At 44.4% G+C, this 16,664-nt stretch overlaps 1 protein-coding gene across 2 annotated transcripts in view; it reads left to right on the top strand.

The window, feature by feature from the left end:
* The window catches only part of LOC106577425 (DNA-directed RNA polymerase III subunit RPC1), a 61,227-nt gene that overhangs the window by 36,713 nt on the left and 7,850 nt on the right, over positions 1 to 16,664 (top strand). The window contains exons 22-27 of one of the 2 annotated variants that reach the window (XM_082964980.1): positions 5,826 to 5,861; positions 7,194 to 7,280; positions 8,296 to 8,378; positions 9,298 to 9,468; positions 11,014 to 11,107; positions 13,861 to 13,953. In XM_082964980.1, coding sequence (XP_082821106.1) covers positions 5,826 to 5,861; positions 7,194 to 7,280; positions 8,296 to 8,378; positions 9,298 to 9,468; positions 11,014 to 11,107; positions 13,861 to 13,953 — 564 coding nt within the window. The remainder of the gene's footprint in view (positions 1 to 5,825; positions 5,862 to 7,193; positions 7,281 to 8,295; positions 8,379 to 9,297; positions 9,469 to 11,013; positions 11,108 to 13,860; positions 13,954 to 16,664) is intronic. The other variant, XM_082964981.1, reaches the window with a different exon arrangement.

Below are 16,664 nucleotides of genomic sequence, written 5' to 3'. Positions count from 1 at the left end.
CCTGCTCTCTCTCTTCCTCAAGCACCACAGCTCCCACTGGGGAAAAACAAGACACAATGTGAAGTCGGCTGCTGCCCATGAAAACTGTGTGCAGTGCAACCGATTTTGTTTGTGGGGCTTGCTCACACAAAGCCCTGAAGCTGTGTGCTGACTGTGGAACCTGAAGCATAAAGAGAGAACTTGATTGGTTCATGTGTAAAGGCACAGGTATAAGGGCCCAATACACTGTCTGATACTATCAACAGATGACTGTTTTTATATCTTGTCATTTAATATATTTCCACTAATATTTCTTTATGCTATTTAATCCTTTATACTTGTTTATGTTTAGGAATGCAGCAAATCATTTCACCTGCACACCTGGCTGGTTTTATTATTAGTATTATTATTATTATTATTATTATTATTATATTTTTGGTTTCTACTTTGTCAGAAGAAGCTGTAACTGGACTTTATTAATGACTATAACTCTATTACTAATCACTTGGCTGGTTATATTATTATTATTATTATCTGTTAGTTTCTGTTAGAAGCTGTAACTGGACTTTACTAATGACTATAACTCTATTACTAATCACTTGGCTGGTTATATTATTATTATTATTATCTGTTAGTTTCTGTTAGAAGCTGTAACTGGACTTTACTAATGACTATAACTCTATTACTAATCACCTGGCTGGTTATATTATTATTATTATTATCTGTTAGTTTCTGTTAGAAGCTGTAACTGGACTTTACTAATGACTAGAACTCTATTACTAATCACCTGGCTGGTTATATTATTATTATTATTATCTGTTAGTTTCTGTTAGAAGCTGTAACTGGACTTTACTAATGACTAGAACTCTATTACTAATCACCTGGCTGGTTATATTATTATTATTATTATCTGTTAGTTTCTGTTAGAGGCTGTAACTGGACTTTATGAATTACTAGAACTCTAGAACTCTTATTACTAATCGAGTTTACAAATCAAGTTGATCAAATGGAAACACTGTAGTGTTTTATTGTAAAGGGAATGAAAATAGGCTACAGGCCTACATTTTTTCTAGGACTTAATAGAATTATACAAAACAACATATCCTTGACGATCCATCTAAACAACTAGTGAATTTTTTTGTTGTTGATTTGATTTATTTCCACAAGTATTTCTTTATGCAATTTAATCCTTTATAATAGTTTATGCACTATTTATCAAGCATGTTTGTGCTCCTTGCGGGTTGATATGCATCTGATATGCATCTAAAGGGGACGCCCAGCAACGTTTTCTAGCGGGTACTGATAGGCTGAAAGGCCAGGCAGTTCTAGTGTTAATGAACTGTGCCATGAGACCTCCGTGCTCTAGGATTCCTCCTTTAATAACGTGTCCCATGAGACCTCCGTGCTCTAGGATTCCTCCTTTAATAACGTGTCCCATGAGACCGCCGTGCTCTAGGATTCCTCCTAATGAAGACGTGTCCCATGAGACCTCCGTGCTCTAGGATTCCTCCTAATGAAGACGTGTCCCATGAGACCTCCGTGCTCTAGGATTCCTCCTTTAATAACGTGTCCAATGAGACCTCCGTGCTCTAGGATTCCTCCTTTAATAACGTGTCCCATGAGACCTCCGTGCTCTAGGATTCCTCCTAATGAAGACGTGTCCCATGAGACCTCCGTGCTCTAGGATTCCTCCTAATGAAGACGTGTCCAATGAGACCTCCGTGCTCTAGGATTCCTCCTAATGAAGACGTGTCCCATGAGACCTCCGTGCTCTAGGATTCCTCCTAATGAAGACGTGTCCCATGAGACCTCCGTGCTCTAGGATTCCTCCTTTAATAACGTGTCCCATGAGACCTCCGTGCTCTAGGATTCCTCCTTTAATAACGTGTCCCATGAGACCTCCGTGCTCTAGGATTCCTCCTTTAATAACGTGTCCCATGAGACCTCCGTGCTCTAGGATTCCTCCTTTAATAACGTGTCCCATGAGACCTCCGTGCTCTAGGATTCCTCCTTTAATAACGTGTCCCATGAGACCTCCGTGCTCTAGGATTCCTCCTTTAATAACGTGTCCCATGAGACCTCCGTGCTCTAGGATTCCCCCTTTTAAAGACGTGTCCCATGAGACCTCCGTGCTCTAGGATTCCTCCTTTAATAACGTGTCCCATGAGACCTCCGTGCTCTAGGATTCCTCCTTTAATAACGTGTCCCATGAGACCTCCGTGCTCTAGGATTCCTCCTTTAATAACGTGTCCCATGAGACCTCCGTGCTCTAGGATTCCTCCTTTAATAACGTGTCCCATGAGACCTCCGTGCTCTAGGATTCCTCCTAATGAAGACGTGTCCCATGAGACCTCCGTGCTCTAGGATTCCTCCTTTAATGACGTGTCCCATGAGACCTCCGTGCTCTAGGATTCCTCCTAATGAAGACGTGTCCCATGAGACCTCCGCGCTCTAGGATTCCTCCTAATGAAGACGTGTCCCATGAGACCTCCGTGCTCTAGGATTCCTCCTAATGAAGACGTGTCCCATGAGACCTCCGTGCTCTAGGATTCCTCCTAATGAAGACGTGTCCAATGAGACCTCCGTGCTCTAGGATTCCTCCTTTAATAACGTGTCCCATGAGACCTCCGTGCTCTAGGATTCCACCTAATGAAGACGTGTCCAATGAGACCTCTGAAGACGTGTCCAATGAGACCTCCGTGCTCTAGGATTCCTCCTAATGAAGACGTGTCCAATGAGACCTCCGTGCTCTAGGATTCCTCCTTTAATGACGTGTCCAATGAGACCTCCGTGCTCTAGGATTCCTCCTAATGAAGACGTGTCCCATGAGACCTCCGTGCTCTAGGATTCCTCCTAATGAAGACGTGTCCCATGAGACCTCCGTGCTCTAGGATTCCTCCTAATGAAGACGTGTCCAATGAGACCTCCGTGCTCTAGGATTCCTCCTAATGAAGACGTGTCCAATGAGACCTCCGTGCTCTAGGATTCCTCCTAATGAAGACGTGTCCCATGAGACCTCCGTGCTCTAGGATTCCTCCTAATGAAGACGTGTCCAATGAGACCTCCGTGCTCTAGGATTCCTCCTTTAATGACGTGTCCAATGAGACCTCCGTGCTCTAGGATTCCTCCTAATGAAGACGTGTCCCATGAGACCTCCGTGCTCTAGAATTCCTCCTAATGAAGACGTGTCCAATGAGACCTCCGTGCTCTAGGATTCCTCCTAATGAAGACGTGTCCAATGAGACCTCCGTGCTCTAGGATTCCTCCTTTAATGACGTGTCCCATGAGACCTCCGTGCTCTAGGATTCCTCCTAATGACGACGTGTCCCATGAGACCTCCGTGCTCTAGGATTCCTCCTAATGAAGACGTGTCCAATGAGACCTCCGTGCTCTAGGATTCCTCCTAATGAAGACGTGTCCAATGAGACCTCCGTGCTCTAGGATTCCTCCTAATGAAGACGTGTCCAATGAGACCTCCGTGCTCTAGGATTCCTCCTTTAATAACGTGTCCCATGAGACCTCCGTGCTCTAGGATTCCTCCTAATGAAGACGTGTCCCATGAGACCTCCGTGCTCTAGGATTCCTCCTAATGAAGACGTGTCCAATGAGACCTCCGTGCTCTAGGATTCCTCCTAATGAAGACGTGTCCAATGAGACCTCCGTGCTCTAGGATTCCTCCTAATGAAGACGTGTCCAATGAGACCTCCGTGCTCTAGGATTCCTCCTAATGAAGACGTGTCCCATGAGACCTCCGTGCTCTAGGATTCCTCCTTTAATGACGTGTCCCATGAGACCTCCGTGCTCTAGGATTCCTCCTTTAATGACGTGTCCAATGAGACCTCCGTGCTCTAGGATTCCTCCTAATGAAGACGTGTCCAATGAGACCTCCGTGCTCTAGGATTCCTCCTTTAATGACGTGTCCAATGAGACCTCCGTGCTCTAGGATTCCTCCTAATGAAGACGTGTCCCATGAGACCTCCGTGCTCTAGAATTCCTCCTAATGAAGACGTGTCCAATGAGACCTCCGTGCTCTAGGATTCCTCCTTTAATAACGTGTCCAATGAGACCTCCGTGCTCTAGGATTCCTCCTAATGAAGACGTGTCCAATGAGACCTCCGTGCTCTAGGATTCCTCCTAATGAAGACGTGTCCCATGAGACCTCCGTGCTCTAGGATTCCTCCTTTAATGACGTGTCCCATGAGACCTCCGTGCTCTAGGATTCCTCCTTTAATGACGTGTCCAATGAGACCTCCGTGCTCTAGGATTCCTCCTAATGAAGACGTGTCCAATGAGACCTCCGTGCTCTAGGATTCCTCCTAATGAAGACGTGTCCCATGAGACCTCCGTGCTCTAGGATTCCTCCTAATGAAGACGTGTCCAATGAGACCTCCGTGCTCTAGGATTCCTCCTTTAATGACGTGTCCAATGAGACCTCCGTGCTCTAGGATTCCTCCTAATGAAGACGTGTCCCATGAGACCTCCGTGCTCTAGGATTCCTCCTAATGAAGACGTGTCCCATGAGACCTCCGTGCTCTAGAATTCCTCCTAATGAAGACGTGTCCAATGAGACCTCCGTGCTCTAGGATTCCTCCTAATGAAGACGTGTCCAATGAGACCTCCGTGCTCTAGGATTCCTCCTAATGAAGACGTGTCCCATGAGACCTCCGTGCTCTAGGATTCCTCCTAATGAAGACGTGTCCCATGAGACCTACGTGCTCTAGGATTCCTCCTAATGAAGACGTGTCCAATGAGACCTCCGTGCTCTAGGATTCCTCCTAATGAAGACGTGTCCAATGAGACCTCCGTGCTCTAGGATTCCTCCTTTAATGACGTGTCCCATGAGACCTCCGTGCTCTAGGATTCCTCCTTTAATGACGTGTCCCATGAGACCTCCGTGCTCTAGGATTCCTCCTTTAATGACGTGTCCAATGAGACCTCCGTGCTCTAGGATTCCTCCTTTAATGACGTGTCCCATGAGACCTCCGTGCTCTAGGATTCCTCCTTTAATGACGTGTCCCATGAGACCTCCGTGCTCTAGGATTCCTCCTTTAATGACGTGTCCCATGAGACCTCCGTGCTCTAGGATTCCTCCTAATGAAGACGTGTCCCATGAGACCTCCGTGCTCTAGGATTCCTCCTTTAATGACGTGTCCAATGAGACCTCCGTGCTCTAGGATTCCCCCTTTTAAAGACGTGTCCCATGAATACTGTGACTAGAAATGCATCTTTTAACATAAAAAAAGAGCTTCTCTAAACATTAAAAGCATCTCTAAACATGTATTACCATTTATAATGTATGTTGTTCTGAAAGGTTTTGTGTATAGTGTTACTGTTTCTTCATCAGTACATGCTCTGTTGTCCAGAGGGTTATTTGAAGGTATATTATGTTTGTTTGTGATTAGTCTCCCTAGGCAGATGGGTTACCTCCCATTTTAACAATGTTCCATCATACACTGTCAGGGTCTAGAAGTTCTGATACTGGTTGATGAGGACAGAAGCCTGAAGTATTGTCATCGTTATTGTAGGAATATTCCCCCTTTTTGTATATAAACTTTTAATTGGAATGTTGAAAGTCAGGTCAGTACAGGAGTCAAGGACTTCTATGACAACTTCTGGTTTCAAATGAATAGGCCTGTCCCTTATCAGTTAATTAACTGATTTCAAGATAGCAGCATAATCACCTTTTTTCATTCGTTAGTTTATTTGTTGTTTGTAGTCATTACCATATTTTAATGATAAGTAATGTGATTGTCCGTGCGCGCACACAGAGTTGATTAATGAGCATGTGGTGAGGTTGATCCAGTTTGCTCTCAGCGGTTTCTGTCTACTTTGTCCCCCTCGTCAAGGCCTTGACAGACACGGGCTCAGAGAAGTATATGGAGGTACACTGTCTAATGTGCATCATGACTAGGTAATGGTGTGACACTAACCACGTGACAACAGCACCGTTTCAACACTGCATTCAGTCAGAATTGAAACGTCAATTCTAACGTTTGGCTTTTTCAATGTGTGTCCCCATGTTTGGATTAAAGTACTAATCATGCAAGTGTTGAATCGTAGTAGGGGTTTAATTTGATCAAATAAATGTTGTACATATTTTAAATACATTTATTGTAGAATGCATCCACAGTTGATTTGAATGTATTTTACTAATCATGTAAGAGTTGCATCATTCTAGGGTTTTGATCAACAGAATATTTTTGGCAGGTTTGATAAATGGATTGTAGAAGACATCCACTATAAATGGAATGAGTGTTTCCTGTTCTGTGATGTTACGGTCTGTCTTGCACAGCCTGACCTAGTGCGTAGTGCTGTGTTGAAATACAAGTTTACACTGCAGCTCTGCTGGTGTGTTGTGTGGAAGCATGATCTCCTAACAGTTCTCTTGATTTACCAACGTCTGTACACTACATTATGTAATAAGTAACCCAGGGGCAAAAGTGGTTGAAGAGATATCACTTTACAACCATCACTTTGGAACCACTTTACAACCATCACTGTAGAACCACTTTACAGCATCACTTTTTAACCATTACAACCATCACTTTAGAACCACTTTACAGCATCACTTTAGAACCACTTTACAGCATCACTTTTTAACCATTACAACCATCACTTTAGAACCACTTTACAACCATCACTTTAGAACCACTTTACAACCATCACTTTAGAACCACTTTACAACCATCACTTTAGAACCACTTTACAGCATCACTTTAGAACCACTTTACAGCATCACTTTAGAACCACTTTACACCATCACTTTAGAACCACTTTTTAACCATGAATTTAGAACCACTTTTTAACCATTACATCCATGACTTTAGAACCACTTTTTAACCATTACATCCATGACTTTAGAACCACTTTTTAACCATGACTTTAGAACCACTTTAGAACCACTTTATAACCGTCATTTCTACCAGCTTTTCCTGATGAGAATTAACACTACTCTTTTTATTTATTTAATAAATTGTATTTTTCCACTGGGTTTCTAAAGTGTTTTTACATCTCAACAGGAGTGAATTATTGACATCTTATAATGGCTGTTATTGACATGGCGCTCTCTCTCCCTTTATCTCACTGTCTCTCTCACTCTCTCCCTTAATCTCACTGTCTCTCTCACTCTCTCCCTTTATCTCTCCCTGTCCCTCTCACTCTCTCCCTTTATCTCTCCCTGTCCCTCTCTCTCTTTCCTTCTCTCCCAACCAAAGGAGATCAAGAAGTTCATCAAGGCTACATCTGAGAAAATCAAGAAGACCAGGGATAAATATGGCATCAACGACAATGGCACCACAGAGGTAGACCTTTTCATCCTTTACATTTAACACAGTCACATTGACAATAACATCTCTTTTTCAAGCAGTCCATCCAGGATTTAGCTATTTCCTTTATATCATGCAAGCACTTGCAAATTTGACCCATTACTGAACTATTACTGCATAAAACAGTTAGAGCAGTGCAATATTACCATATAAAACTGTCTAATCACTACAAAATAAGGGCTCGCAATTTTAACCGATCACCGCAATTTTACCACATAAAATGATTACATCAACCAACTTTTCCCCGTCAAAGCTTTTTTCTGACAATTTAGACCAAAAAACACATGCCTTACTTGACTGTGTAAATTATTTCTCTGTATCTGTCCATTAGACTATCTCAGTGTAAATTAGGGCTGTCCCCGACAAAAAAAAAAGATCTTCTTTCGACCAATCAATTAGTCAACATTTTTAAACATGTATTTTTCCATATATAGACACACCCTATGTGTTTTCATAAAATCAACTATATGTGCATTAATCGCACTGTTTGATTAAATAAGATACAAATGCCTCAAGAGGGAACCAGAGATCAAGATAACCAGAAGGAAAAAACCTTAACATGACTCAACCATCATCTTCCCGCAAACTTCTTACAATGTCTACCGATCTGCGTGCCAGTTATGGTTTTCATATGCACGTTTTTCGTGGAACAGTTTTATTTAATTTATTATAACGTCTTCGTATCTCAAAAATTATTGTCATGGGGCAGCTTCATGAAATGGGTGTCCATGGCCGAGCCTAAGATCACCATGCGCAATGCCAAGTGTAGAGTGGTGTAAAGCTCGCCACCATTGGACCCTGGAGCAGTGGAAACACATTCTCTGGAGTGATGAATCACTCTTCACCATCTGGCAGTCCGACGGATGAATCTGGGTTTGGCGGATGCCAGGAGAACGCTACTTGCCCTGTAACTGTAAATCTCAGTGTAAATCCTCTTGCTCACGGTCGCTCTCTCGCTCTCTCGTGCGCTCTCTCTCTCTCTCTGTTTCAGCCCAGAGTTCTGTATCAGTTGGACCGCATCACTCCCAGCCAGCTAGAGAAGTTTCTGGAGACCTGCAGGGACAAGTACATGAGGTACTGTATCTGTGGGGGTCACTGCTCACAGATGGTTGTGTCTGTGGGGGGTCACTGCTCACAGATGGTTGTATCTGTGGTGGTCACTGCTCACAGATGGTTGTATCTGTGGGGGTCACTGCTCACAGATGGTTGTATCTGTGGGGGTCACTGGTCACAGATGGTTGTATCTGTGGGGGTCACTGCTCACAGATGGTTGTATCTGTGGTGGTCACTGCTCACAGATGGTTGTATCTGTGGTGGTCACTGCTCACAGATGGTTGTGTCTGTGGTGGTCACTGCTCACAGATGGTTGTGTCTGTGGTGGTCACTGCTCACAGATGGTTGTATCTGTGGGGGTCACTGCTCACAGATGGTTGTATCTGTGGGGGTCACTGCTCACAGATGGTTGTATCTGTGGAGGTCACTGCTCACAGATGGTTGTGTCTGTGGGGGTCACTGCTCACAGATGGTTGTGTCTGTGGGGGTCACTGCTCACAGATGGTTGTGTCTGTGGGGGTCACTGCTCACAGATGGTTGTGTCTGTGGTGGTCACTGCTCACAGATGGTTGTGTCTGTGGTGGTCACTGCTCACAGATGGTTGTGTCTGTGGGGGTCACTGCTCACAGATGGTTGTATCTGTGGGGGTCACTGCTCACAGACGGTTGTGTTAATGGAGTGATCAGTAACCTTGCTTGAGACTTGGAAGACTTGTGTTCGATCCCCAAGCTAATGCCTAGGAGAATCTTGGGAGACTTGTGTTGAACCCCCCCGTAGGACACACTATTCCCATAGATTGGATTGAGACATAGGATCAGTCTGAATACTTTTGTTAGCTCCCCAAACTAATGCTTAGTCCTTTAGCTCAGCGGGTCAACCCAGGTTTGAACCCCCGGTAGGTAACACTTTACCCATTCATCCTACATGTCTGTGTCCCCAGAGCTCAGATGGAGCCGGGCTCAGCAGTAGGAGCCCTGTGTGCCCAGAGCATTGGGGAGCCTGGCACCCAGATGACCCTGAAAACCTTCCACTTTGCTGGGGTAGCCTCCATGAACATCACCCTGGGGGTCCCACGCATCAAGGAAATCATCAACGCCTCCAAGAACATCAGGTGGGTCGGGGGTCAAAGCCCTTATTAAGCTCCTTTTTAAATGGCTTTAGGACTGGAGGATTCAGATCTGAGCCTGGAGGTCTAGAGTACTGCTGGTTTGCTGTTCTAAATGATAATTAATTGTACCCACCTGGTGTCCCAAGTCTAAACCAGTATTTGATTAGAGAGGAAGAATGAAAATCAGCAGTGGAACTGGCTTCCAGGTCCAGATGGACCTGGTTTAGGATGGTCAGTCAACATCAGATGTGAGTCAGAGCTGGACTTGGAAAGGTCTCTTTTAATCCTCTCGGTTTTCTCTCCAGACTATTATAGTAGAAGGATCATGAAGGCTTGCTCATTGTTACAAGTTACTAGGAGAACTTCAGATTCAATCAATTTCACCCTGAAGCATAAAACCTAAAAACAGAAAGATAAATAGTTTTTGTCCAAATTCTTCCTCGTCTCCCTGACTGAACGGGAATACGGCTGAATCCCAAATGGCAACCTATTCCTTACATAGTGCACTACTTTTGTCCAGAGCCCTGTATAGGGAATAGGGTGCTGTTTGGACCCAGCAGGGGTCCTTCAGAGCGGACCGCAGGGCGCCGTGTTCCATTAGCTCTGATTGGTGTCTGCTTCTACATGACTAGACAGCCAAGAAGGTTCTTCCAATCACAGTGTCCAGCTGTGATGTCCCCCTGTCAGCTGGTAGTTATTCTGCTCTGTGTCCTAATCACACGGCCCGGAGAGAATCCTGGAGAAGGAATGAATTCACCTTAGGAACGCGACAGAGAGGGAGGGAGAGAGATTCAGAGAGAGGGAGGGAGAGAGATTCAGAGAGAGGGAGGGAGAGAGATTCAGAGAGAGGGAGGGAGAGAGATTCAGAGAGAGGGAGGGAGAGAGATTCAGAGAGAGGGAGGGAGAGAGATTCAGAGAGAGGGAGGGAGAGAGATTCAGAGAGAGGGAGGGAGAGAGATTCAGAGAGAGGGAGGGAGAGAGATTCAGAGAGAGGGAGGGAGAGAGATTCAGAGAGGGAGAGAGATTCAGAGAGGGAGAGAGATTCAGAGAGGGAGGGGGAGAGATTCAGAGAGAGGGAGGGGGAGAGATTCAGAGAGAGGGAGGGGGAGAGATTCAGAGAGAGGGAGGGGGAGAGATTCAGAGAGAGGGAGGGGGAGAGATTCAGAGAGAGGGAGGGGGAGAGATTCAGAGAGGGGGAGGGGGAGAGATTCAGAGAGGGGGAGGGGGAGAGATTCAGAGAGGGGGAGGGGGAGAGATTCAGAGAGAGGGAGCAGAAGAGCGAGAGAGATTCAGAGAGAGGGAGCAGAAGAGCGAGGGAGGGAGAGGAGGGAGCAGAAGAGCGAGGGAGGGAGGGAGAGATTCAGAGAGAGGGGAGCAGAAGAGCGAGGGAGGGTGAGAGATTCGGAGGGAGAGAGATTGAGAGATAAGAGAGGCTGAATCTCAAGCCAGTTGCTTGGCCAAACAATGAGCAGTACCCATCCATTTTAAATGCCACTCTATTCAGAATGACACAAACCTTTTAAAAGGCTTCTTTTGTGTTCCCATCAGCACACCTATAATCAGCGCTCACTTGGATGTTGACGACGATGCAGACTTTGGCCGACTGGTGAAAGGGAGGATTGAAAAGACCCTTCTGGGAGAGGTAGCTAGCTATTCAACATGTTTTATAGCTACTCTACAGGTACAATCTGTCACCACTGTAATGTCCCCTTTTCTCCACAACATAACGAGTCACACGGTGGAATGATTCCCACTCTGCAGGTTGCTGTGCATTGTGCTGTTTTGAATGTGTGTGATTCTGTCATGCGCAGCACTACAGTTCAATAGTACATTTTTATCATTTATTTATTTCACCTATATATAATAAGGTAGGCCAGTTGAGAACATGTTCTCATTTACAACTGCGACCTGGCCAAGATAAAGCAAAGCAGTACGACAAAAACAACAGAGTTACGCAAACAAACGTACAGTCAATAACGCAAAATATATATATATATTTTTTTAATCTATGTATAGTGTGTGCAAATGTAGAAGAGTAGGGCGGTAGGCAATAAATAGGCCATACAGGCGAAAATAATTACAACTTAGCATTAATACTGTAGTGATATATGTGCATGATGTGAAAGAAGTAAGAATGCTTATGGATCACTATAATTCACACCATGGTTCCATAGAATGCTGACAGGCTCTCACATTCAAATCAAATTGTATTTGTCACATGCGCCGAATACATCAGGTGTAGTACTTAGTGAAATGCTGAATACATCAGGTGTAGTCCTTAGTGAAATGCTGAATACATCAGGTGTAGTCCTTAGTGAAATGCTCAATACAACAGGTGTACTCCTTAGTGAAATGCTCAATACAACAGGTGTAGTCCTTAGTGAAATGCTCAATACAACAGGTGTACTCCTTAGTGCAATGCTCAATACAACAGGTGTAGTCCTTAGTGAAATGCTCAATACAACAGGTGTACTCCTTAGTGAAATGCTCAATACAACAGGTGTAGTCCTTAGTGAAATGCTCAATACAACAGGTGTACTCCTTAGTGAAATGCTCAATACAACAGGTGTAGTCCTTAGTGAAATGCTCAATACAACAGGTGTACTCCTTAGTGAAATGCTCAATACAACAGGTGTAGTCCTTAGTGAAATGCTCAATACAACAGGTGTAGTCCTTAGTGGAATGCTCAATACAACAGGTGTAGTCCTTAGTGAAATGCTCAATACAACAGGTGTAGTCCTTAGTGAAATGCTTAATACAACAGGTGTAGTCCTTAGTGAAATGCTTACTTGCAAGCCCTGAACCAACAATACAGTTTTAAGAAAATAGCCCCAAAAAAGTAAGAGATAAGAATAACAAATAATTAAAGAGCAGCAGTAAAATAACAGTAGCGGGGCTATATACAGGGGGTACTGGTACAGAGTCAATGTGCGGGGGCACCGGTGTCGAGATAATTGAGGTCATATGTACATGTAGGTACAGTTATTAAAGTGACTATGGATAGATAATAACAGAGTAGCAGCAGCGTAGACAAGTGGGTAAAGAATGCATCAAAAAATGCATATAGTCTGGGTAGCCATTTGATTAGATGTTCAGGAGTCTATGGCTTGAAGTTAGAAGCTGTTTAGAAGCCTCTTGAACCTAGACTTGGCGCTCCAGTACCGCTTGCCGTGCGGTAGTAGAGAAACCAAGGCTAAAACAAGTCTAACTTAGCTGACATAGACAGACATGATCAGTGTTTCAACTGTCACTTCAGTGGAGGATGTTGAGCTCTAAAGAGAATTTCCATCTGTAGTTATTGGTGTAACTATCTGACAGACAATCTAGCTGGCCTTTAGCCTGAGCTCCGCTAGCTGGCCTTTAGCCTGAGCTCCGCTAGCTGGCCTTTAGCCTGAGCTCCTCTAGCTGGCCTTTAGCCTGAGCTCCGCTAGCTGGCCTTTAGCCTGAGCTCCTCTAGCTGGCCTTTAGCCTGAGCTCCTCTAGCTGGCCTTTAGCCTGAGCTCCTCTAGCTGGCCTTTAGCCTGAGCTCCGCTAGCTGGCCTTTAGCCTGAGCTCCGCTAGCTGGCCTTTAGCCTGAGCTCCGCTAGCTGGCCTTTAGCCTGAGCTCCTCTAGCTGGCCTTTAGCCTGAGCTCCTCTAGCTGGCCTTTAGCCTGAGCTCCGCTAGCTGGCCTTTAGCCTGAGCTCCGCTAGCTGGCCTTTAGCCTGAGCTCCGCTAGCTGGCCTTTAGCCTGAGCTCCTCTAGCTGGCCTTTAGCCTGAGCTCCTCTAGCTGGCCTTTAGCCTGAGCTCCTCTAGCTGGCCTTTAGCCTGAGCTCCGCTAGCTGGCCTTTAGCCTGAGCTCCGCTAGCTGGCCTTTAGCCTGAGCTCCGCTAGCTGGCCTTTAGCCTGAGCTCCGCTAGCTGGCCTTTAGCCTGAGCTCCGCTAGCTGGCCTTTAGCCTGAGCTCCGCTAGCTGGCCTTTAGCCTGAGCTCCGCTAGCTGGCTTGAATACTGAGCTCCGCTAGCTGGCTTGAATACTGAGCACTATCTCTCACCTCATAGGATGTCTGTTCATTATTCAAGGATTAGTATTGAAACTTTGATTGCTTTTTATAGTTACAAATAATAATCTTATTTCCCGTGCCTTTTTAAAGTTTAATGTAACTATTAGGATGGCATTGGACTATAATAATCCAGCAGAGATGTTACCAAAAACAACCCTGTCATTTCAAATACACAATGCACAACACATAACACTCGGTTTGAAATACTGGCTACTGCAAAACACACTGTTTACTGTATACTTACTGTGTACTTGAAAATAAAATAACACCGTTCTGCCATGACAACAGAAAATCAATGTTTGTCATTTGACTTGTAAATGATTGAATACATATCAGACTCTTTCCCCTGACAGATTTCAGAGTACATTGAAGAGGTGTTTTTGCCAGACGACTGTTTCATTCTGGTCAAGCTGTCACTGGAAAGGATCAGACTGCTACGACTAGAGGTACCAACATAGAAACACAGCCACTATTCTAGTCATTCTATGACTGTTCCATTCATTCTATTTCTATATTATTCTATGATAATCTATTCCTTATTTTTCGTGACTATTTCTATTCATTCTATTTAACTATTCTATTCATTCTAATTCGATGACTTTTCTATGACTATTCTATTCATTCTTTTTCTATGACTATTCTATTCATTCTTTTTCTATGACTATTCTATTCATTATTTTTCTATGACTATTCTATTCATTCTTATTCTATGACTATTCTATTCTATGACTATTCATTCTTATTCTGACTATTCTATTCATTCTAATTCTGACTTCTGTTCGTTCTAATTCTGACTTTGTTCTAATTCTATATGACTATTCTGTTCGTTCTAATTCTATATGACTATTCTGTTCGTTAGATTCTGACTATTCTATTCATTCTAATTCTGACTTCTGTTCGTTCTAATTCTGACTTTGTTCTAATTCTATATGACTATTCTGTTCGTTCTAATTCTATATGACTATTCTGTTCGTTAGGTTCTGACTATTCTATTCATTCTAATGACTACACTATATTACAAAAGTATGTGGACACCCCTTCAAATTATTGGATTCGGCTATTTCAGCCACACCCGTTGCTGACAGGTGTATAAAATCGAGCACATGCAATCTCCATAGACAAACATTGGCAGTAGAATGGCCTTACTGAAGAGCTCAGTGACTTTCAACGTGGCACTGTCATAGGATGCCACCTTTCCAACAAGTCCGTTTTTCAAATGTATGCCCTGCTAGTGCTGCCCCAGTCAACTTTAAGTGCTGTTATTGTGAAGTGGAAACGTCTAGGAGCAACAAAGGCTCAGCCGCGAAGTGGTAGGCCACACAAGCTCACAGAATGGGACCGCCGAGTGTTGAAGCTTGTATCACGTAAAAATCGTCTGTCCTCGTTTGCAACACTCACTACCGAGTTCCAAACTGCCTCTGGAAGCAACGTCACCACAAGAACTGTTCGTCGGGAGCTTCATGATATGGATTTCCATGGCCGAGCAGCCGCACACAAACCTAAGAACAATGACAAGCGTTGGCTGGAGTGGTGTCAAGCTCGCCGCCTTTGGAATTTGTAGCAGTGTAAACGCGTTTTCTGGAGTGTTGAATCACGCTTCACCATCTGGCAGTCCGACAGACGAATCTAGGTTTGGCGGATGCCGGGAGAATGCTACCTGCCCCAATGCATAGTCCCAACTGTAAAGTTTGGTGGAAGAGGAATAATGGTCTGGGGCTGTTTTTCATGGGTTGGGCTAAGCCCCTTAGTTCCAGTGAAGGGAAATCTTAATGCTACAGCATACAATGACATTCTAGACGATTCTGTGCTTCCAACTTTGTGGCAACATTTTGGGGAAGGCCATTCCTGTTTCAGCATGACAATGCCCCTGTGCACAAAGCGAGATCCATACAGAAATGGTTTGTCGAGATCGGTGTGGATGAACTTGACTGGCCTGCACAGAGCCCTGACCTCAACCCCATTCAACACCTTTGGGATGATTTGAAACGCCGACTGCGAGCCAGGCATAATCGCCTAACATCAGTGTCCCCAACCTCACTAATGCTCTTGTGGCTGAATGGAACCAAGTCCCTGCAGCAATGTTCCAACATCTAGTGGAAAACCTTCCCAGAAGAGTGGAGGCTGTTATAGCAGCAAAGGAGGGAACAACTCCATATTAATGCCCATGATTTTGGAATGAGATGTTGGATGAGCAGGTGTCCACATACTTTTGGTCATGTAGTGTATATTCATTCTAATTCTGTGATTATTCTATTAGTTCTAGTGACTCTATTCATTATATTTCTATATGCCTATTCTATAATTTCTATTTGTGTGGGTATGAACTACTGGGAGGGATGAAAGGAAATAAACTGTTTTGGTTTCAGGATATCTGCCTTTGATCTTTATCAGGTGGCATTTTAGAGGAAAAAGGCTTCGTAGTCTGATACTTCCCAGGTCTGTCTTTGTCAGTTTAGACAGGAAGTCAGACAGTCTGCCTTTGTCAGTTTAGACAGGAAGTCAGACAGTCTGCCTTTGTCAGTTTAGACAGGAAGTCAGACAGACAGTGGGACTTTGTCAGTTTGACAAGAGTAGGATGCAGCTCCACAGAGAGCAGGGCTGTTCTTCACACTACACTAATTGTGCATTGGATTGTTCTTTAAAGGATGGGTTTTAAATGAAAGGGTTGTTTTATACTGTAGCGTGGCCTGACCAGTAATCAGGCAGGTCTGGACGTAGTTCCATCCACCCCAACTCACTGTAGAGAAGCCTGAGATGTTTGACTGTTCAACTGTGTGTGCATGTCTTTCTCTCTCTTTTTCTCTCTTTTTCTCTCTGTCTCTCTCTGTCTCTCTGTCTGTGTCTCTCTCTGTCTGTGTCTCTCTCTGTCTGTGTCTCTCTCTGTCTCTCTCTCTGTCTGTGTCTCTCTCTCTCTCTCTCTCTCTGTCTCTGTCTCTCTGTCTCTGTCTCTCTGTCTCTCTCTCTCTCTGTGTCTCTCTCTCTCTCTCTCTCTGTCTCTCTCTGACTCTCTCTGTCTCTCTGTCTCTCTCTCTCTCTGTCTCTCTCTGTCTCTCTCTGTCTCTCTCTCTCTCTCTGTCTCTCTCTTTGTCTCTCTCTCTGTCTGTCTCTCTCTCTGTCTGTCTCTCTGTCTCTCTCTCTGTCTCTGTCTCTCTCTCTG

The sequence above is a fragment of the Salmo salar genome, chromosome 18, assembly GCF_965601325.2.
Source record: "Salmo salar chromosome 18, fSalSal1, whole genome shotgun sequence".
Classification (NCBI taxonomy): Eukaryota; Metazoa; Chordata; class Actinopteri; order Salmoniformes; family Salmonidae; genus Salmo; species Salmo salar.
The sequence above is the reverse complement of the archived record's forward strand: the minus strand, read 5'-3'. Positions and strand labels throughout refer to the sequence as shown.